A 22,622-nucleotide genomic window follows, 5' to 3' on the forward strand; every position below is an offset into this window, starting at 1 on the left:
CTGTGCGGAGTGAGGACATTTATTTTTTTACACGTGTTATAAAATACACGATAAAACAAAAAGGGTGTCATGAATACGGGCTTTGATGTTGTCGTCAACATTTTTCAAAAAAAGGATGATGGGCCTGAAATGAGCAGAAGGCTCAAAGTGAGCAGATCCGGTCCCAGCTGCAGTCATTCCATCGAAATAAATTTAACCCACGACTATTATATTTATTGATTCATCATTTTTAGTCATTTTTCAAATGAAAAGGCCGACTTCCAGCTCCACAAATGTCAGGATTCGCTTCTTTCCTTAGTCGCACACATTCACTGTTTGTGGTTTGGACTGATTGTCAGATCTAATAAGCAGTTTTAAACATCACCGTGGTTACTGTGGGGAAATGTGATGAGAATAATCAGCAGATTTATCAACAGTGAAATGACTTCGCTTTTGATTTTAACTGAAAACTCCAAATGACTTATTACAAGCCTCAAATATGATCCTTGTGAGTGGAGATCTGAATGCATTTCACCTCCTCTTCACAATATTTCACAGTGAAGTGAAACGGACAGACGGCTCAATGAAATAAAATAGGCCGTGACAAAGGCGCAATTCATTTGATGGACGATTTAATTTCCGAGGGGCCTCCAATTTGTTCATTCTAGTTGAATCATGAGAACGAGCCGATCAGATTTACACAATATATCAGCTCAGAGATTCTTGTGTCAAAAAAACAAACACCCACGAGCCATCTTACCTGCATTTGGCGCCTTGGGGGTGGAGGGGGGGGTGATTCACAACTTGAGTATTAACACCTAACAAATATTTGATCTCACATTCTTCAACACGTCCTCTAATGGGCATCTGCTTTAAAACAAATGAGCTCCTGCTCCCCCCCCCCCTCCCTTTCTCCTCCCACTGTTATCACAATGGCTAAATCAAATATTCACGTTGGAGGGGGGAGCGTTTAACATGTCGCTGCTATCTGAGAAATCTGTCGTGCAGTTAATTGTTGCTGTAAAAAGGGGGAAATCTCGCACGATTACGAAGCTAATTGGCATCGCGCCTTCGTTGTTTTTCCTCCCTCCTCTCTGACACGATGATAAAGTGTTGCCTCTATGGAATATAAGATATTAGAGAGTGAGGACAGCCAGCGTAGCTATCTCGGCACCATTGGAGTTCAGAGGGCCCTCTCGACGGCACTTTACTCTCACGAGGGGAACGATCTGACTCATAGGAGCCGCCGCCTGTAATGTTTCCACATGAGGTCACGGCTGAGGTTTCCACATGTGTCGGTGGACCAGTTGGCTGCGGGTTTTTTCTTCTTCTTCTTCTCCTCTGCAGCCTCCCCGGTTGCACCTGCTTCCCAAAGAGTGCCGGAATGGCACCTGGAATAGCTCGCCGATGATTCACAGCTGAGGAGAATCCAAAACCTCCCGGGGGGCGGCGAGGAAAAGCTCACATCACTCAGGCCAGTAGCTTTTCGGGGGCATTAAGGGCAAATAGAAACACACTCCGGGGTGCGTTTGGAAAGAGTTCACCGTGCATCCCCGGAGGCGGTGCGCTTGTTTTATTCGCCTCTCATCTCTATCTGCTCGCAAGTCGACGGCATATGGTAAAAGACAACAAAACGTGGCCCGAGGACGTCTATTTAATCCTCCATGGCAAGCGTCCCAGAAAATTCAAGGAGGTTGTCAAAGCAAAATGCAAATTTGAGCTTTTTGTGAAAACATATTAAAATATAGATATCTAGAGTGGCCCGGTGCCCCGGCGGTGATTGTTATGTTTGAGGAGGAAGATTAAAAATAAAAAAAACAACGAAAAGAAACCCCTCACTGTTTCTCAAGTTACATACATTGATGACGTGAGATTGGGATTATACTTTCTAAAAAAGAACAACGCCCTGGCGTTTCAAACTTTACACACACACATACACTGGGGTAAAGAAAGTCATGGGCCCTCAAAGGGTATGACAAGTGAGTGCAGATCAATATAGCTAGTATGTGTTAAATTTCGAGATTGTTTGATGTCTGGACAGGTTCACAAGGAACAGGTTCAGGCCTGATTCAGAGCCGAGTCACCTCGCTCCTCCTCCTTTTTTTTTTTTTACACCTCCATAACATGAGATGGTGCAAGCCGGATTAAATATCATTTTCATTATTTATTTTTGCGCAAGTTGTCCCGTTGGAAGGCGCTCGACGGATGGCGCCGATTGACTTAAAAAAGATGCCAAAACAAATTATACAAAATGTCATGAAACTTTATTTTTCTAAAAAGTGTCATGAAAAATATGAAAATATGAAAAAAGTCATTCTGCATCACAGTTTTCACTGTAAATATACAATCATCTCAGTCACGCTTACATTCAATATATAAAAATAGAAACAGGAAACTGTTGAATAATACATATTATTGCCGAGGCAAACGGAGGCACTTGAGAAGGGTTGTTCTGCTCTTCGAGTGCAGGTTTCTAATGACTGTGCAAAAGTTAAAAATAATTTCACCCAAAAAACAAAGTTTGCACTTGTTCCCTAAGTAACAATGGCTTCGGTATTCCTCTTGTTATACGTGTACTGTCATTCATAATGCGCCTTTTTGGTATCGTTTGTGTGGTCTGTAGAAGAAGAAAAAAAAAAAGTGGAGGACTGCATAACAGCCATTGATAGACACATTATACAAAACACTGACGATAACATTGTGAAGGCATAATAAAACATTCTAGACATGCAGGGGGGGAGAAAAGTGCATGAATAGCACAGGTAGGTAAGTAAGTACACGACACGACAGAAACACGCCGCTCGAGACGAGAAGCACGTGAGCGCCGGAGATATTTCTCACTCTGAAATGAAATGGACCGCTCGAAGGAGAAGGAGGGAGGAAAAAAATGAAGAAGAAAAAAATGTCTGCATATGTGGGAACAAACCCCCTTCGAAGTGATTCCCTGACAGTTCTCCTGGGGGGAAAAAAAACAAAAAAAATAGAAGCAACAAGAGGGTTTTGTTTTCTTTTCTTCTGGCGCTGGTGGAATAGTATCCCGGTTTCAGTGTGCTACGCAACAACCAGATTCCTCATGCTTGTGCAGCAGAGACATCCGGGAGAAGGTTTTGGAGCAGTTCTTGCATTGGTATTTTTTCACATCCGAATGGGTCTGTAGGTGAGCCCTGAGATTGGACCTGTCGGCGAAGGCCCGGTTGCAGTGAGGGCAGGAGAACGGCTTCTCTCCTGTCAGAGGGGGGGATGAGAAGAAAGAAGAGGGGGGGGGAAAAGACACTGTCAAACATAGCCTGCAGACACATGAATAACAACCTTACAGAGGCATCTCTCGCTCGATTATTTTCCAGCGCTTGATTGCGAACACGGTGTTTTGATTGTGAACATGACATTTTTCCTCTTGTAAAAAAGAAGGAGAAAAAATGCTATAGATTTCTTTTCAACACATGAAGCAAAAGTAAAAAATAAAAAATAAATGACTGGAAGCAATACGAGCAGAGCAGTTATGAAGTGTGAAATCATGCACAGTATTGGTTGAATTGGGCCCTTTTCACACTGAAGGCCCCTCTGGTGCCCCCCCCCCCACTCCACATCCACTCACCGGTGTGCGTCCTGATGTGTCCTTGGAGCAGCCACGGTCTGGAGAACGCCTTCCCGCATATTTTGCAAACGCAAGGCAACGTGTGAGTCCTGATGTGCATTTTGAGAGCCCCCAGGCTCACGTACTCCTTCTCGCAGTATTTACAACTGAAGGATTTCCTCGCCTGGGCGTCGCAGTGCAGCTGCTTGTGCTTCAGCAGTCCAGAGTACGTGGAGTAGGACTTGCTGCACAGCCCGCATTGGAACTTCTCTGCCTCCACCCCGTGAGGGTCCGTGAGTTTGGGGAGCATCGGCTCGTCCTCGTCGCTCCTCGGGCTCTCGGAGCCGCTGTGGTCTTTGGAGGAGGCGTCGGAGAGCGACGATGGGTATCCGGAGATGGGGGAGAGGTCACTGGGGAGCGGAGACAGCGGCAAGCTGCTGGTAGTCCACACGGTGATGGGGCTGTAGGCGGCCGGGCTCAGGATCTCCGGCTGGGGGATCCCCCTGTAGATGTGCGGCGTGATGAACACTGGAAACGGAAAGAAAGGAGAATGAGGGATCGGGAGTGAGGAGCGCACTTTTTCCACACAAAAAAAAGTTGTGCCGATAAAGTTTGAACACTTTTTGTTAAGTTTAAAAAATGAGATAAAACTTAGAAACTTGAAGAAAGAAAGAAATTGTAAAAGTCAGACAGGTTCTTGACTTTGAGCACTTTACCTGTCGGGCTGTCCAGCTCGCTGTAATTTGGCTTCCTTGCGGAGTTTATATGTTTCTTGACCAGAAATGAGCGCGGCATCTTGGCAACAAAAAAAAAGTGCTGGGCAACTTATTGCCAAACCTTTTTTTGTCGTGAAAATAAATAAATAATAATACACAGCGGCGAGTTTTACTGCGTGGAGACGGAAATCCTTATTGCTCCTTTAAGTCCAGTGGAGTGTCATGGTGCGTCGCTGCGCTCTTTGGAAACAGTGCAAGCGAGTTAGCTGTAAAGAGCTGTAAATACTCCCCATCAGGTGCATGGGAGGAGCCATCCGCGTCTCTTTACATACTCGGGGACCTCAAACCAATTAAAAGTCGCTTTTACAAACGCAGCTCCACAAAAAAAAGAAGCGCGCTCGGCCTACAGGAGCACACAACCCCCCCTAGGGGCTGGGCGAGAGCCACGTCCTCCAGCCAGACAGGTGCTTTGAGCTGGACTGCTGAGTGGCAAGAGTGCAAGTGGATATAGTATATATATAGTATATATATATATATATATATATATGGATAAGATTGAAGTGCAAGGAAAATAAGAGAAGAGTGGGGGTGAGGCAGAGGAGGTTATTTATTCAAAATGCCATCGCTCGTGTAATCACTGCACAGTGTGCCTCGTGCTACTGATGATTGTTGTGCTACACACCTCTGGGGACTGATTATCATGTGGCACATCTTTTATTTCAACTGGATAGACCCCCCACCGACACCAGCACTCCTAATCATGAACATATATATATATATATATATATATATATATATAATATGATTAAATCCTATTTCCAGATATCGTGATATGTGATTATGTCGTCTCCATTTTTAACGACACATGAGCACAAATTGGCTTACATCTCTCAGGAAATCTGATTTTATATGAAAACTGCTTCTGGGAATACCCCCGTGTAGTTAAATCAATATACTGTCTTACTATGAGTGCATGCATGGAATAAAAGTCAATGTATAGCTGCATTTTCTCTTCTCTCAGTAATTTTCTCTTCTGTTATGTTCATTTTAAAATACTGTGTACTTTTCATTTGCCATGTTTTACATTCGCACAGGAGTGTCGTAAACAGGCTTCACCCTGTGATTATTTAGATATATAACATATACCATATCATGGTGAATATCGTTATCGACGTACATCGGAATATAAGATGTTGGCCGTGTCGGCCATGTGTACGATCTGTGGCTTCGCGATCAAACCTAAAAGCCAGCCGGCACGCTGCCGTCCACATTGTCATTCTGTGTCTTCGCCCGAGGACGGCCCCCCCCCCCACTAATGCAGTGGTGCGTGGAGAAATCCGCACATCTCCTCGCCATTAATGCAATAAGGCAGTCCTCCTGGAGATGTAAATGTAAGAGTCGTTCCCTCTCAAGGTCAGACATGACACTGTAATCAAATCTACCCCTGCTGCTGCCGAGCCGGACGAGGAGAGGCAAACTTAGCAGTCTACGCCCCCTTGTGTTCAACTCCTTCTGGCAGGGGCAGCAAGAGTTGAACGTGGTAACAAGGCAGGAGAAGAAGAAGAAAAAAGGGAAACGCCCAAAGGTGAAGGCTTAGTGATATCAAAACGCAGCTCCTGGAGCGGTTTGATTGGCTAGGTCAGCAGATATGAAAAGCACCTTATGTCTGGGGCGAGCCGTCGGTTAATTGTGAACCGCTTATCTTATCTGGAGGACATCATTGCAGATCGTGAAAAGTTTCCCTTTGTGTCCGCCTGGGTTTCTAAAAAGGGAAGGGAAGGTTATCTGCGTGCGTAATAACTCCCGGGCTGCAGAGCGCTGCGTGGCGACGAGGACGAGTGAGGAGGGGTCGGTGCATCTGGTGGTGGTCCAGCATGAAAACACCGTGTGTAAGAGATAATGACAACATCGTCACCCATCGACCAAACTTTCTCCACGAGAAGCAGACAGAGCGCCGCCAGGAGAGAAGAAGAAGAAGAAGAAGCCTTCTTGCAGTTTTCATGCTCCACTTGTTCTGTTCGCTGCATTCAGAGCACGAGGTCGCCGCTCTGCTGACAGTCGTGAAGAGGGAGCAAAAAATCATTAATTTCAGTGAAAAAAGAAAGAAAAAAGAAGAGCACGGTGCACCGACGAAAATCATATCGCTATTTCTGAAAAGCAAAGGCCACATGTTTTTTATAAACCTGAAAATTAATTAACCGAGTGTACAAGCCGTGTATCCTTGGTCTAGCGGGATAAATGTAACACGAGCAGAAATGTGGTCGATTAACACGTGAACACGATTTTTCCCCGTGAAAAAAAGGATGCTTTTTCTTGAGAGCCAGCAGCAGCAGCCGCTTCGCTGTAGACGGTCTCCATCTTCTTCATTCTACATCGTCATCGACGGACAACGTTTTGTGAGATTGAATGTTGCATATGGTCCAAAGAAACAAACATAGTTAACTTCCCAATGAAAGGGACGACCGCTGAACAACTCGACTGAGTCGGCTTCTTCTTCTTCTTCATTTCTTTTTTCTTCTTCTTTGTTTTGTAATTGCCTTCCCATTCCTCATTATTTATATTTAATGTGATCCTGCCTATCTTTACTTGAGTTTCTGGGAGCGGCCTTTGCTTCAGCTTTTCGCCCCCACACCGTTGCCGCACAGGCTTTTGTTTACTTTTAATCCATATGAGTCTATATAGGCGACGCCGTGGATGTGAATACCTTTTGTTATTTCATAATAGCTGTATTTGGAGTGTGTAACCATGAACATTATGTACAGGAGGTTAGTTAAAGCCCTCCGGAATAGGACCTTTTGTATCAATAGAGTGCTGCAGGAATGAAAAGTGTTGTGAATATTCACAACACTTGTGGTGTGAACACAGCATACGACTTGGAAACGAGTCGCGATTCTGGTTCCCTCTTCTCAAAGTCAATGTTTTTTGTAAATTTCAAACATCATAATCGTCACAATAAAGTTAAATACAATCTGAAAAAAAAGGTCGCTGTAAAATTTAAAATACATTATTAAATATTCCTCTTGGTAAAGTCAGCCTTTACAGCTTTATCGTGTATAATCGAGCTCATGCGACAGTATTGTAGTTTATTTTTTAGCGTTAACTTCATAATTTTTCTGATGGCATCCACACTCATTTGTGAGGATATGTCTTGCTGAACAAACCGTGTCAGTATCATAAAATATGAGTGAAATATTTCATGTGAAATAACCACAACTTTGGCAGGTAATTTTAGGTAATAAATCAAGTGAGATTTAGGGTTATTTTCTAATAGACCTTCTTTACATTCAAACCTGTTTTTGCAACCAGAGGAAGCGCCCCCCGGTGGCCATTAGAAAGAATGCACTTCCGCATCGGCTTCACTTTTTAGGTAAATATCATGGTTTGTGTTTAAATAAACCGTTTTTGGGAGAAGACCTGGTGACACACGTGTCCCATAGACTGCAGGACAAACAGGAAGCTGGTCTGGAGCTACAGTTTTCTTTTCTTTTTATTCAGCAACCCCTTCAGAATAAGAGCCCTGCACCACGTTCCCTCATACTGCAGCTGCCCTGCCATGTTCTACTTCTATAACATTTCAGCTTGAACTTCGGCCTTCTTGCCCAAATATGGCTTACATTATGCAAAGGGTAAACTGGATGCAGTAAGACATCCTGGTGTTTTTGTCTTACTGCGTTCCAATACCTATACTATCATACTATTTAGCATTGCCAGATAAAGATTATGAGTATGTCCAAATACATATTTAGTAGTGTGTCAAATTCAGTATGCCCAAACACACCAGGATGTTCTACTACATCCGGTTGCATTTTGCCATATGCAAACCAGCATGCTGACTTGGCTATTTTGACCCACAATCCTTTGCGCAGCAGATGTGAGCAGGAGGGTCAAAGGTCAAGGTGCAACGTCGTGATGAAGCAGTAGGTCCCAATCGATTGAATCCTGCTAGCAACAATATGCACTTAGTAGGAGCAGCTGCAGTTTGTCCTGGACAATTATTCTGGCGGATGGAATAGTACGGTGGCCGTCAGGGTATCAATCCGCCCCGTCCATGTGCATTCGGTCTCATAGTGAAAGGCTGCACGTGCTCCTCAGTGTCGATGAAGAAGAGCCGCCTGTGACGTTATGGTACCGGAACACGTCACAGGAGTCAACTTGCATCATGTGTGGAGGAAACGAGACTCATCAGCTGGCACGAGGACAGCAACGAGGAACACCTGGTCAGCGCGTGCAGTTGCTCGCGCGAGGGCCCTCGGGGATAGAGAGAGAGAGAGAGAGAGAGAGAGAGAGAGAGAGAGAGAGAGAGAGAGAGAGAGAGAGAGAGAGAGAGAGAGAGAGAGAGAGAGAGTTCATCTCAGGAAAGTTGTTTACACACCAATTAACTTCAAGGTGTGGGCGTTGCGTTAATTGTAAAAAATAAAAATAAAAAGGTAGAAAACGTTGAGTGAGATGCTTCCGCGTCTTTATCTCGGGTGTAACTGGACAGCAGCAGCAGGCGTAGCCTTCCTCAGAAACAGTGTGGACAAAAAGTAGAGCCATGTCATATTAATGGAGCCGGAGTTGCGCGCGGTGCCTCTGGTAAACTGAAAGTCCATTGACGCGCGCGCGTTAAAACCCAGCCGCGTGTGATCTCCAAGCTTCAGTCATTTTGTGTGTGTGTTGGCAGCGCGATGATGGGAAGCAGACACCGACTCGGAGCTGTGGCACCGGACCCGCTGCCGGAGATACCGACGGAGAGGAAACCCTGAAACCTCCGCTGCCCAGGAAATATGGACAAATCTGGTTTTATGTGCGCGTGCGGGCTGTTTTCTTCAAATTCGTCTTCTTCTTCGTCTTCTTCTTCTTCTGTCGGGGTTCGCACATCGCCACAGAGAGGAGGCTACAGCGGACCAGGATGCCGTGTGGGCGACGCTGCCACAAGGGATACATTGTGATTTTCACCGGGATGTTTTAGCGAAACCGTTTGCATATATTACCACCGGAGAAGCCCCGTCACACGAGGGATTGCAGTCCAACGGGATCTAATGCAGACATCACCACCTGTTACCAGAAAACCAGGTAAGCCTCACACTGCTTCTTTTTTTTGTGGTTGTCTTCTTACATTTGCAGTGTCTCGAACGTAATTATCATGGTAAACACGCATGAAATGACACATTAATCCCTTTACAAAGCACTTTTTTTGGGAGATGTAATCTGCCTCAATGCTGCACACCAGGATGAATGTACACCAATCACCTATATGATGATATGCATAATAAAACATGTACCCATCCTCTTATCGGGCACATTAAGTGAAGCGGAACACTTCACTTTTATAATGGGCCTCGTGATGAAACACCCTTTTTATTAATTATTGTATGATTTTCAAGGGGATGTATGGGCTCGCATTGAGCTTCACGTCGCCTCAGTGCAGGAGCAGCACCCGCAGTTCCTCCAGCCAGTGCAGTGGCAGCAGACCTCTTTACTCCCATACTGCTAATCAGCAGCGTTAAAAGTCTCTGCTCTGGATGCCAACAAACCTACTTAAAAAAATAAAATAAAAATAGGCCATTTTATTTCTCAAATGCCACTTGCTCATCCGCAGCTCCTTCCTTTTGGAAACGGCATAATTTATCCATCTGTGATGATCCTGGTAAGTAGTTCAGCCTGCAGCTGCTGGTCCAGTGTGTGTTTTTATTAGCAGACTCCTCCAGTGTTTAACAAATAATGTGTGCTGCTTCTTTTACTGTGACCTGGCGTGGCGGCGGGGGCGCACCACAGCTTGTCTTTCCTCATTAGAGGCTGCACGGTGATGGGCAATCAGGGCAGTTTGTAGCTAAGAAAGCTCAAAGAGATGGAGACATGTGACCTTGGTCTCCGTGGCCACACGAGCCCGATGAGGAGAGCAGAGCGGGTTCATCCGCTGGTCATAGGTCAGGAGCAATCTGTTTGATGCACTGGAGGTCTCACTTCTGACAGTACCTCACACACGCCCCCCCCCCCCTTATTTCTGCTTGGGTCCTAAATCAAAAAGCAGTTCTGCTGGCAGAAAAACGATGCCGATTGAAATGGTGTCGGACGCGTCCGGTCAATATGAGAGAGAGAGGGGGCCGGGGACAACTTGTTTGGATCCTCTCGTACCCGTGGTGCAGTCTGGAGCTGCTGATAATTGGACGGGGAGAAATACAAGAAAGGAAGACCTTCACAAAGTTTGACCCGACACGATCTAAAAGCACTCCGGCATCGATCACGATCCGGAAACAATGTCCACGCTGCACAACAAAGAGTTCCTCCACACTTTATCTTCCCTGCTCGGGGTAATCGATAATCTATTTCCCCTGCAGCTGAATCCCATCGTCTCCAAGCGTACGCAAGTGGGCGAGCTCGAGCCCCGAGGCGTCACGGGAAGAAGGAGCGGATGTGCACGGTGACATCACACATCCATTTAGTATGTTAACGAATTCCAAAATGTCCCCCCCCCCCCCCCCCAGCAGCTTGATATGCAATATTCAAGAGTTACGGTCAGGACTCGGGAGAAGTGAAGCATGAATTAATTTTCTTTGTTTTTTTTAATGTCATGTGGGGTTTTTTTTAATTCACTGACCTATTTTGATTGTGAAAAGGAGCGCGGTGCTGAAAAGTAGGCATGAGAAAGAAAGAAAAACTCGACGAGACTGACGTGAAGGGAAACGTAGCTCTGAGTTTTTTTTTTACGGGCAGTAAAAATAACCAAAGCATGACGTTGCAGAATTTTGTGCATTCGTCGGAAAAAAACGACTCCGTCCGAAATAGAGCGACCGTTTTCCCGCAGCGATTGTTCCACCTAAAGGGCAAAAGAGGACCGACGGTACGTCGCCGCGAGGCCGGACATCTTCATCGTCGTCGCGATCTCGCCCCGGAGCCCGGCGGCACGCAGCGAAATGCATCACACCTGATGGGTCCGATGGCCGATTTGAAGCGAACGCTCACGAGTCTCACGGCGAGGGGAAGACACAACTCTAATTTATATGCGCCTCGTATAGCAGCCCATCTGATGGGAGAGTTTCAGGACTACACAGACCGTTGCACTGAAAGCCACAGGAAAGTGATGACTGCCCCCCCCCCCAGGAGTAAAGCGAATGAGGGGCTAGATTACACACGGCGGTGTACGACGCATACGAGCGATAACCTCCGTGCCTCCAACGCGGGAGTCCTCCAATTTGTTCCTTCGCGCTTTTTACAACATGTAAATGGACCAGGCGGGACAATTTTAGGTCACGTTTGAATAATGCGGAGAGTCTTATCCGTTGAGCTCCGCTGCCTCGCCCAGCACCGCGGCTCCGCCTTCCTGTGTGTACACTGTAAATTGTATGAGTGCGTTTCCTTGGAACATTTGCAATTCATTCAACCGGTCAATAGTAAAATAGCCCACAGCTGCAATTGACCCACTTCACAGGTTCTTGTTCTTTTTGCTTATGGTGGCAAAAAAAACTGATTGCTTCGCTTTCATGGTTTCTGTTTCTACGAAACGGATCTCAAGCGGTTAAGCATTTAGTGCTGAACCAATTAATACAGAAATGATAGTTGATAATAGTTTCATTTATCCAAAGCGACATGCAATCATGTGACTTTCATACGGCTTAGACACAGCTACAGGGAGCAACTCAGGGTTAAGTGTCTTGCTCAAGGACACATGGACTAGGGTGGGGATTGAACCCCCTGATTGAAAGACGGACCTGCTAACCACTGACCCACACGTGGTGTTTTTAATCACTTGGGTTAGTTTAGGTGTGACGTGATGATTGTTGGAGGTTTGAGCCCGAGAAGAGTCGTCATCTCTCCAGTATAATGTGACTGTGGCGCTCAAAAAATGCAGAAAGAATTGATTTGAAAAACTCACCCCGATTGTCTTTTTCTATAAATCGTGACTTGGTTACTTAAGTTAATCCTCAGATCTGGTTGTGAGCAGTTAAACGTCAGAACCATTGACTTCACCTCCATTATACTGTAGAGAAGATGCATACATTGCACTACAGGTAAGATGTTCATGTGAAAGTTTAGATTTTGGAGTGAACTGTCCCTTTTTTAAGTTATTTAATTCAAGCATGAATGCAATATTTTTTCTGATTCCAGCTTTTCAAAGGTGGAGATTTGCCGTTTTTCTTTTGATTTCTCACAATACGTTGAATAAATAAGTGTTTTGATTTTTTGACTCGACAAAAAAGTCATTTTTAAATGTCCCCTTTAAACTCTGGGAAAATGTAATGGAAATTAGACACTGTTCTTTCATATTGTATAGACTAAATGATTCAACTGTTAATCAAAACATAACGAATAGAATAATAAAGAGTAATTTATTGCAGTTTACTATGTATACTTAATCGTTTTTTCGGCAGTTTTCGCAGATTTATTTCAAATTTTGCTTCTGTAAACGACCTGAAGGGAATCATGCAAATCTCCAGGAAACAAAATACACAAACGATCTTCATCAGTTTTTAACTGATTCTTCTATCACCAGTGAAGTAAAACTACTATTTAAGGTCCACATAAAGTGTAATTTATATCCCAAAGCTGGTCATTAGTTTCATGCCAGGCAGCTTGAATATATAAATAATTTCCCAGAGCAATTGGGAGACAGCTCTGTATTCTCTTCATTCATATTTAGTAAATGAGCAGATGTGTCCCTCCACTGTCGCTGCATTTCGACGTCGCCCGGCCTTCAGCAATATGCTGAGCTTTCTATTCCTTTCATGTCCTCGCAGCGTGGGGTCCATTTCCAGCCCCCGAGTCTTCCTCCGCAAGGCTGCTCGGGCCTCCATTGCTGAAATACCCACGCACAAAAAACACGTCCATACATCTAAACATACATAGTATGATTTAATTATGCTATTCAGTGTCGTATAAAGGCTTAATTAAGACCCTCGTGTAAGATAACACGCTTGACTTGCCGAATCAGTTTATCCACAGGCGTGTTAAGGAACCAGAAAGTCTCCAATCTAATTAAACAGCCCTTCAGTATCGATGCAGGACCGGCGTCTTCTTTCGCCACGCAGGATAATACCCTGCGTACGTCCTCCTCCCTGATTATCAGTTTAGAAAATGATTCACACTGATTTATTAATATGGCACCCATCTGGTATCCGGAGGCTCCCTGTTGCCAAAAAACAGCCGTCGTAGTCGGCAAGGTGAGTCTATAAACATGTCCATCACTAATTTACACCCCCCCTCCCCCCCCTCCCCACCTGTGCCAATCATCGGCGGGCATCTGGCACCGAGCACCACTGGCTGTTGTTGCCTCAGGTGTTGACTAGCGAGGGAAAAAATCCCACTTTATTTTTTCGAGGAGGAGGAGGAGGAGGAGGAGGAATCATCATCATAAGTGTTGGGTTTAGAGAACTCTCCCTGGGCTCTATTGTTGGACATTTCATAGACCAAACAATTTAAAGGAGAAAATAACAGACTCATCAATCGATGATGAAAATAATTATCATTTGAGCCCTATAATTGCCTCTTTTTTCTTCTTTTTTTCTCCAAAAAGCAATCTGTACACGGTATTCTGGGTGAACGGCCCAAACCCTCCACTGATTTATTATAGGAAATCATCTTCAAAATTAACCAATAATACATGTAATTGTTGGCCGCAGCCCTAAAACCAAGTGAGGAATAGAGAATGGACTTTTTCTTTCTGTTTTCTCTCGATGAATAGAGTCCTTTTATAAGACCTCCACATCTAACTGCAGCTCAAACAAACAAAGCTACAGGGCTCAGGTTTGAGACGCGAAGATGCCTTCACGTCCACAACGCTTTCGACAAAGACCTTCAACACACTTCTGTTCTCAAAATCCGTATAAAGAAACTGAAGTAACAATGTCGAGCAAACACAATGAAAAGGTGATGTCACACGAAGAGCAGAAACTAACTGGATCAGGAACCTTGAACCAACAATTCTGCCTCTCCGGATGTCGATAAAAGAACCCACGCGTCTTCAGGAATACACACATTTAGTCTTGGATGGTGAAAATCCTGATAATTAATACATTCCTCAAAGTTCCTCATACTTTTTCTTATAGGACAATATTGAAGGACTTTAAAGATGCGCGCTAGACACGGTGGGATGTGATCGTTGGACAGAGGAGTCTGGAAGCGGTTGTGTTTTTATGACATAAAATGAGCAGATTGTGTGTGAAACGCTGATGTTGAGCGGGACTCTTCTGGGACGCCGCAATTAAAGTCCTCCGCTGAGGATGGAATCATTTCTCCTTTTAATGCCAGATAAAACAAAAGAGTCAATTCAAAAGACTTCCACATTTTTAAAACCTTTTGCAGGCATGTGACCTCTGGTTAGCCGTCGTTTATCACACCCTAAAGGACCTTTGTGATTTTAGAAGAATAAAATGCCTTAAATGAAGGCATAATTAATGTTATACGACAGTTGCGTAATGATACTGCAGCCATTATGGTAAACGACCAGACTAATGACGCATTGGACTGGCTCATCGACGTGAGTGCTTGGCCACGCCGGCGTGCACTGAGGACCTGTCCGTCACCTGACTCGGTCCCCGAGGTTCTTCAGGTACGGCCCTTGAAATCGGGGACAGGGGAGGTCGTGCAGCCTCCCGTGGCTTCATGCGCATCATACCGGAAACGGATTTTACCCCGAAAAGTCCTGGAATGTTAATATGGTGATTTCCAGGCCATTGAAAAAAGAAGAAACAAATCCCAACAATAGTTTAGGAAAGGTCATGGAACTTTCTTATATTCATCTGTTACAAGTAATTCAGTTTATTTGAATAGCCCATTTTCACAAATTTGAAATTTGTCTCGGAGTGCTTTACAATCTGAACACATAGACATCCCTGCCCCAAAACCTCACATCGGATCAGGAAAAACTCCCAAATAACCCTTCACGGGGAAAAAGGGAAGAAACCTTCAGGAGAGCAACAGAGGAGGATCCCTCTCCAGGATGGACAGGTGTTATCGATGTCATGTGACCAGAAGGACAGATTAGAGTTAAAACACATTCAATGAATGTGACAGAGTGTATGAATAGTTCATAGTAGGCATATTCCACGATGGAGACCTCCACGATCCATCAGGCAGATGGAGGTAGAGAGGAGGAGTGGGCGGAGTCTCAGCAGGGCCATGGCATAGTTGGTAGTCGGCATATTCCAGGATCCAGACCTCCAATTCTCATTAGTTTAAATACTAAATGTTCCCACTTTTTCATGTAGACACTGAGATTTCGCAAAATGTTTGGTCATGGAAATTTGGTTTAAAGTCCTGGAAATCCATTGACCAACATGTGAACCCTGATTTTAGATGTATGACATTTGAGTAACGTGATATCTGCTCTCGTCACTCCGTCAAAAAAAAGAAAGAGCTGCACTCCGAGACTCGGCGAGTCGACGGTCCAGTAAGTGAAACTCATCTCCGGCAATAAAACCACATTCGCTGGAGCACTTTGCAGGCGGCCGCTGGTCCCGCACTCATCCATCATCCCGCGGGGGGGGGGCCACACTGCGGTCCTCGGGGGGGGGGGGCTGAGAGATGAAGACGTCGCTGTGCTATCTTCACATGGTCCAGGTGGTCTTGACAAAAGCATTACAAAATAATAATAAAAACATTGGTTCCGCAAATTGGTCGGACTGAAGATACCCCGATGTCGTCGCGGTTGCAAGACGACTGCCGCTGACTTGACGTTAAAACGGGCACAAAAGAGTTGCCTTTTAATCTGTTGGCGTCTCCCGGGACTCTGAGGGCACCCCGCTGAGACGAAGCGCTCGTCTTCCAGAGCCGCAGACGCGTCTTTCAAAAGCGGGTCGGGGCTCGTCCTTCGGATTGAATTTCTAAAGTCGATAGAAAAAACATTATCAATCAAAAAACTCAGATGAAGACGAGACACTTTTTTTTCTTTCCCCCCCACCGTCGTTCTTATCAAGATGGAGTGAACCATAAATCGATTATCCGCCATGTGGACCGTCTGTGTGTGTGTGTGTGTGTGTGTGTGTGTGTGTGTGTGTGTGTGTGTGTGTGTGTGTGTGTGTGTGTGTGTGTGTGTGTGTGTGTGTGTGTGTGTGTGTGTGTGTGTGTGTGTGTGTGTGTGTGTGTGTGTGTGTGTGTGTGTGTGTGTGTGTGTGTGTGTGTGTGTGTGTGTAATATTTCTGCATAAGTATTATTCAGGCTACTGTATAACCAAGAGTCTCCTCCAACCTTCAAGCCCAATAAAGCTTCTTTGAAAGACGAGAGTACCAAAGAAACGGGTCTTTAATCCGTTGTGAGTTTACTGGTCGAACTCCTTGTCGGCTAACGGTTTCTCCTTCGCTCCTCCTGACGCGCTCGGAAGACGACGAACGCTTTGTCAACACCAATCGATTCACGGAAAGCGTGCAAACCTCCCCGGCTGACGGCGAACGGCGTGAACGACGCTGAAAACATCACGAGTCTCCGTTCCGCAGACGGAGACGAGGCGATGGCCGCGGTGGCTTAAAAAAAAAGGGAAAAAAGTGTTATTTAAGAGCCACGTGCGTCTATACCGCTCGGTGCTATAAATAGCTCTCGGCCACCTTGATGAGCTCCGAGAGTAAAAAAAGAGTGCTGAAGACGCCGGGATGTCGAACTACAATCACGGCGGTTCGACTGCAACGTGGCATCGAGCCAACAATGCAAACTAACGAGGAGGCTCGCTCGAGGCTGAGCTGCTGGAGGGTCATTTGTGCTCGCCGCGCACCAGAAAATGGAAGAATGTGAGTTAATTGCACTCTGGCGTTGGTGCGCATGAAAGCCACAGGTTTTCCACCGGCGAGGCGTTGGAGAGAATCCGTCATCAGCCGACGAGGAGTTTGCTTTTGAAACCCCATTTTTCTTTTCTTGTTGCTTATTTGGGGTAATAAAGCTTTTGAGTTGCTTCAACATCCCACATCCACTCTACAGTTCATATGGACATCACACTCATCTGTTGCTGGCAACTGTGGATTACACATTCAGTTGTAGATCAACAATAGTCAGCTGTTTTTGAACTCTCTTAATACTCGTGTCAAAATGTCTGACTGCTATCATACAGACGAAAAGTTTTATTATAGTCTGTAAAGTGGATTTGGGATGTTGAAGCAACTCGAAGCTTTATTACTCTAAATAAGCACCTGGAGCAACACGGGGAAAAAACTAGAACGGGCACTCGTAGAGCGCATACCGTTGCATATCACACGTTTGGGCATTGAATTATGAAAATTTTGACAGTTGCATGCCAATTGGATAAAAAAGAAGATTTTGACCTTTTCATGACTTTGACCCGATCGATCCCAAAATCGAATCAAATGGTCCCCGGATAATAACCAATCATCCCACTGAATTTCATGCGATTCGGTTAAATACTTTTTGAGTTCTGCGAGTAACACGCATACAAATAAATAAATAAATAAATACACGGCGATCAAAACACAACCTTCCGCATTTTCAATGCGACGGTAAAAAGGCATTCAAAATTTAACTCATCGTAGGCTGATTATGGATTCTCATTTATAAATGATACGTTGTCTAAATGTTCTTTGTTTTTAGCTGTTTTGCACTTTATTATTATTATTGTCATTACTCTATGTTGGACGAGAGCGAAACGTACTTTCGATCTCCTGTATGTTTTCTCAAATGGAAAATTGACAATAAAGATGACTTTTGCTTTGTTTTCAGACCTCCAGGTTTTTCTTCCTCTCCGAGCCCGACAGCCATGACCCGGGGAGGCCCTCCGTCGCGGCTCGGATCGGGCCCCGACTCGCCGCTCGATGGCTAGAAGTCACCGTACCGAGCACTGGGGGCCTTTCTACTGAGGTGAGGGCTCATAACTCGAGCGTGAGCCGTTCTTTGTTCCGTCGGTGGTTTTTGTCGAGTGTCCGTCGTGTCTTATTAAAACCGAGTGCGATTGCTTTGTGTAAATGGGGCTCTCGCGTACCATTTCTTCTCCACTACTCGGTTGTCGTATTTAAACTGTGGTATTTTCTCCCGCAGTGGCCCAGTTCTCGTCTCCGACGAGGCATCGGCTGCAGCGGCACGGTTCATTTCTCCAGAGCGCTGGATTCGATATTGAGACATTTATTAGGATACCTGAGTTTTCACCTTTTTTTTTTTGTGCACATGAATTATTCATCAACGCTAAATGGACTCCGGTATTCTGTCGGGATCGCTTTCTTTCCCAGTCGAGTTATATATCTAGGAGTTGTATATGAGAGAGGCAGCACTCTAATGACAATAGGGCTCCTGCTAACAATGCTGGTTTAATTCGCTCCTTCCTCCTCGGACTAACTTGGATCTTGTTTTTGTCTCCGGCCGGCGCAGTATCCCTCACTGCGTAGTAGCACATGGATTTCAAGACTTCAAATAAAGAGGTGAGTAGGATTCAATCGACGCCGTATCTTGACGCTGCACATTGGGCTGATTATAGAAGCAGCGTTGGCATTTCCAAGTGCCTGAAACGACATCGCTGAAAGCATGCGGCTAGACGGCACATACATCAGAGACCCCCCACACCCCCTTTAATCCATTCATTGTTACACCTGCACAAATAACTTGATCAACAAGTAAACGCATACAGGGAAACAGGCTTCTGGAAGAGGAACATCCAATTAGCCGCTGCTCGCCTAAAAAGTCATAATTAGCGATACTCACGCGATAAAGATCTCTACCCGCCAAGTTTATTTTTACATTTTGTACAAAACGCATATTGGATAGCCTACTATGTGTGTATATATCTGTGTATATATATATATTTGTATATATATACATATATATATATATATGTGTGTGTATATATATATATGTGTGTATATATATATTTGTATATACAGGACTGTCTCAGAAAATTAGAATATTGTGATAAAGTTCTTTATTTTCTGTAATGCAATTAAAAAAACAAAAATGTCATGCATTCTGGATTCATTACAAATCAACTGAAATATTGCAAGCCTTTTATTTTTTAAATATTGCTGATTATGGCTTACAGCTTAAGAAAACTCTAAAATCCTATCTCATAAAATTTTAATATTTCCTCAGACCAAGTAAAAAAAAAGATTTATAACAGCTGAGTGTTTGTCAAGGCTCAGGAAACCCTTGCAGGTGTTTCGAGTTAATTAGACAATTCAAGTGATTTGTTTAATACCCTACTAGTATACTTTTTCATGATATTCTAATATTTAGAGATAGGATATTTGAGTTTTCTTAAGCTGTAAGCCATAATCAGCAATAAATCAGAATAAAAGGCTTGCAATATTTCAGTTGATTTGTAATGAATCCAGAATGCATGACATTTTTGTTTTTTTAATTGCATTACAGAAAATAAAGAACTTCATCACAATATTCTAATTTTCTGAGACAGTCCTGTATATACATATATATATATATGTGTGTATAATATATATGTGTGTATATATATATGTGTGTATATATATATGTGTATATATATTTATATGTATGTGTATAGATACATATATATTAAAGAAATGGCATTCCTTTTTAATTTATCATGACTAAATTAAGTCATAATAATGTTTTAGGCATCTTTTGTCAGCCAGGAGAAGTTGGTATAGTTTTCTAATAATGCCACTCACTTTAAAAAACATCTTGTAAGTTTAATGGAAAGAGATGTCCTTGTTGCATATCCTACATTGGAAATATTCAAATGCATGATCCCAGATTGGAGCCGATGCTCGTGGCGATAGCGCTGGCGGGCAGTTTGAAGGGGAGAGTGATGGATGAGCGTACAATGGGATCACAGATGAGGCTAATTATGTGCAACGCGAGTGCTACAGCAGGTCAAACGACGCTCCGCCGCGACCCAGCCATTCACAATTATGGCACTCTCGCCCTCATTTTGCCTCGACTAATGACTCTCGCACGCACACACTACTTCAACTCATGTGAATTAATGCCCCTCCATTTCTTTCTCCCGACGCCGCAGCCGGAGGCTCACTTCTTCACATTCCTTATGACGGCCGTCAGTTAATGTGCCGCGTAACAAAACCGGACTTTGATTCACGCCCTGACCTGCAGACGAGAGGCTCCGTCTAAGAATAGCCGCCGCGCGACCACAACTGTCTTGTTAACTGATGAGCGGCGTATCCCCGGCGACGAGGACGCTGACACCGGAGCCCTTTTTTATTTTATGTTCTATTAGCAGTCTTGTCAGGTGAAGGGGCTTCTTTTATTTAGACCCTTTTTAAAGTCAAGGACGGGCCAGGCGTTGCAATTAGCCGGGGAGCAGGGCGGATACACATAATGCTAATGTGTGCGGATTAACTAGATTTTTTTTTAAAAACGGATCATTGGAAACGGTCGCTTGTGTGACGGCAGGGAAATTCAAATGTGGAGGGCGAGCTCCTGGTTACAGCCACTTGATTTCACAGGTTCTTAATTTGCCATCCTCCTCATCAGCGTTACACCGAGAACAAATTAGATATGATTTTTTTTTTTCTCCCAGCGAGGATGGATCCAAAGCACGAGACTCATAACAGATTCTCAGAGCGTCGGCTCATTATTCCATATATATATATATATATATACATATAATTATATCTATATATGTGTATGTATATATATATATATACATATATATGCACATGTGTGTGTGTATATATATATGCTAGGGCTGTCAATCGATTAAAAAAAATTAACTAATTAATCGCACATTTTGAAATTGCGATTAATTAATCGCGATTAATCGCGATTAAAAGTTTGTTCCTTCTTTTTAAAGACAAAACTTCACACAGAGCTGTGTTTTCAAAGAGGCTCCTACATATACAGTGCCAGCGAGGTATTTAATATCGTGGATGATAAATTGTTTCTTCAGTGAAACATCAGATTAGTAAAAAATATATATATATTGAGACCCCATTGGTCCTGTCATCTTTAACATTGAACAGCAGCAGAACCAGTGGCCTTGGTAACTGACTGACATTCAAATATGTCACGGCTGGGGGCATTTTATACATTTTACAAAATAAATTAAATTCACCGTTTAAAGTCTTTTGCATGTGACACACCCCCACGTGTTATACATCAAACATTCCAGAACAATCTCAGCTCTGAAATGAGCCTCATTGTCCTCGCGCCGTGTTCTCTGGTTCTCTGACTGACAGGCTGCTAAATGAGCCATACCTGTGAGGTGGGAGGTCCTTTGTGATTTACTGAGTGTTCATTGGTTGTTTTTTTCCCGAAATGTTGACAGACAAACGGATTGACAAATCACGTTGAAGGTTTCATGTGTCGCGTTCTTTCCGCGCCGCGTCACCCGACACGTCGCCCCTCCGTTCCTCTGTGTCTCAGAGGGGGAGACGGGAGGAAGGAGGAGCAGGAGGAAACCCGACTGATTCATCCACGAGTTAAACTGATTTATGCTCCTTATTTTCGCGGAGAAATAATTGTTTTAAAAACGGAAACAGTGTCAAACCGTACTGCCGCGGTTTTAAAAAATAAAAATAAAAATAAATTGCGTTAATTGCGTTAAAATATTTTAGTGCGTTAACGCGGCCAAATTAATCGCATAGATTAACGCGTTAACGCTGACAGCCCTAATATATGCACATGTTTATATATATATGTGTATATATGTAAATATTATGTGTATATATGTGTACATATTATGTGTGTATATACATATATATGTACATATATATATATGTATGCACATATGTGTGTATGTGTATATGTATGCATATATGTGTGTATGTATATGTATATATATGTGTGTATGTATGCACATATGTGTGTATGTATATATGTGTATATGTATGCACATGTATATATATGTGTGTATGTATATGTATGCACATGTGTATATATTTGTGTGTATGTATGCACATATGTGTGTATATATATTTATGTATATATGTGTGTATGTATATATATATATATAATATCTTCTTCATCAGCGTTATATACAGGACTGTCTCAGAAAATTAGAATATTGTGATGAAGTTCTTTATTTTCTGTAATGCAATTAAAAAAACAAAAATGTCATGCATTCTGGATTCATTACAAATCAACTGAAATATTGCAAGCCTTTTATTCTGATTTATTGCTGATTATGGCTTACAGCTTAAGAAAACTCAAATATCCTATCTCTAAATATTAGAATATCATGAAAAAGTATACTAGTAGGGTATTAAACAAATCACTTGAATTGTCTAATTAACTCGAAACACCTGCAAGGGTTTCCTGAGCCTTGACAAACACTCAGCTGTTATAAATCTTTTTTTTAACTTTGTCTGAGGAAATATTAAAATTTTATGAGATAGGATTTTAGAGTTTTCTTAAGCTGTAAGCCATAATCAGCAATATTAAAAGAATAAAAGGCTTGCAATATTTCAGTTGATTTGTAATGAATCCAGAATGCATGACATTTTTGTTTTTTTAAT

At 43.5% G+C, this 22,622-nt stretch overlaps 2 protein-coding genes across 3 annotated transcripts in view; one reads left to right on the top strand and one right to left on the bottom strand.

Annotated features, from left to right (window-relative positions):
- Positions 1 to 2,221: 2,221 nt before the first annotated feature.
- On the bottom strand, positions 2,222 to 4,739 carry snai2 (snail family zinc finger 2). The gene is made up of 3 exons (XM_056421201.1): positions 4,270 to 4,739; positions 3,575 to 4,081; positions 2,222 to 3,204 (listed from the first exon to the last, which is right to left on the bottom strand). The coding sequence occupies exons 1-3, from the start codon at positions 4,346 to 4,348 to the stop codon at positions 3,023 to 3,025; spliced, it is 768 nt and encodes a 255-aa protein (XP_056277176.1). The 5' UTR covers positions 4,349 to 4,739; the 3' UTR covers positions 2,222 to 3,022.
- Positions 4,740 to 8,655: 3,916 nt separating this feature from the next.
- The window catches only part of sntg1 (syntrophin, gamma 1), a 37,143-nt gene continuing 23,176 nt past the window's right edge, over positions 8,656 to 22,622 (top strand). For both annotated transcript variants that reach the window (XR_008832634.1, XM_056421696.1), the window contains exons 1-3: positions 8,656 to 9,324; positions 17,908 to 18,045; positions 18,550 to 18,599. Coding sequence is in view for 1 of the 2 variants with exons in the window: in XM_056421696.1 (XP_056277671.1) it covers positions 18,573 to 18,599 (27 nt within the window). In the remaining variant the exon portion in view is untranslated. The remainder of the gene's footprint in view (positions 9,325 to 17,907; positions 18,046 to 18,549; positions 18,600 to 22,622) is intronic.

This window comes from Pseudoliparis swirei, chromosome 8 (assembly GCF_029220125.1).
Source record: "Pseudoliparis swirei isolate HS2019 ecotype Mariana Trench chromosome 8, NWPU_hadal_v1, whole genome shotgun sequence".
NCBI classification, from domain to species: Eukaryota; Metazoa; Chordata; class Actinopteri; order Perciformes; family Liparidae; genus Pseudoliparis; species Pseudoliparis swirei.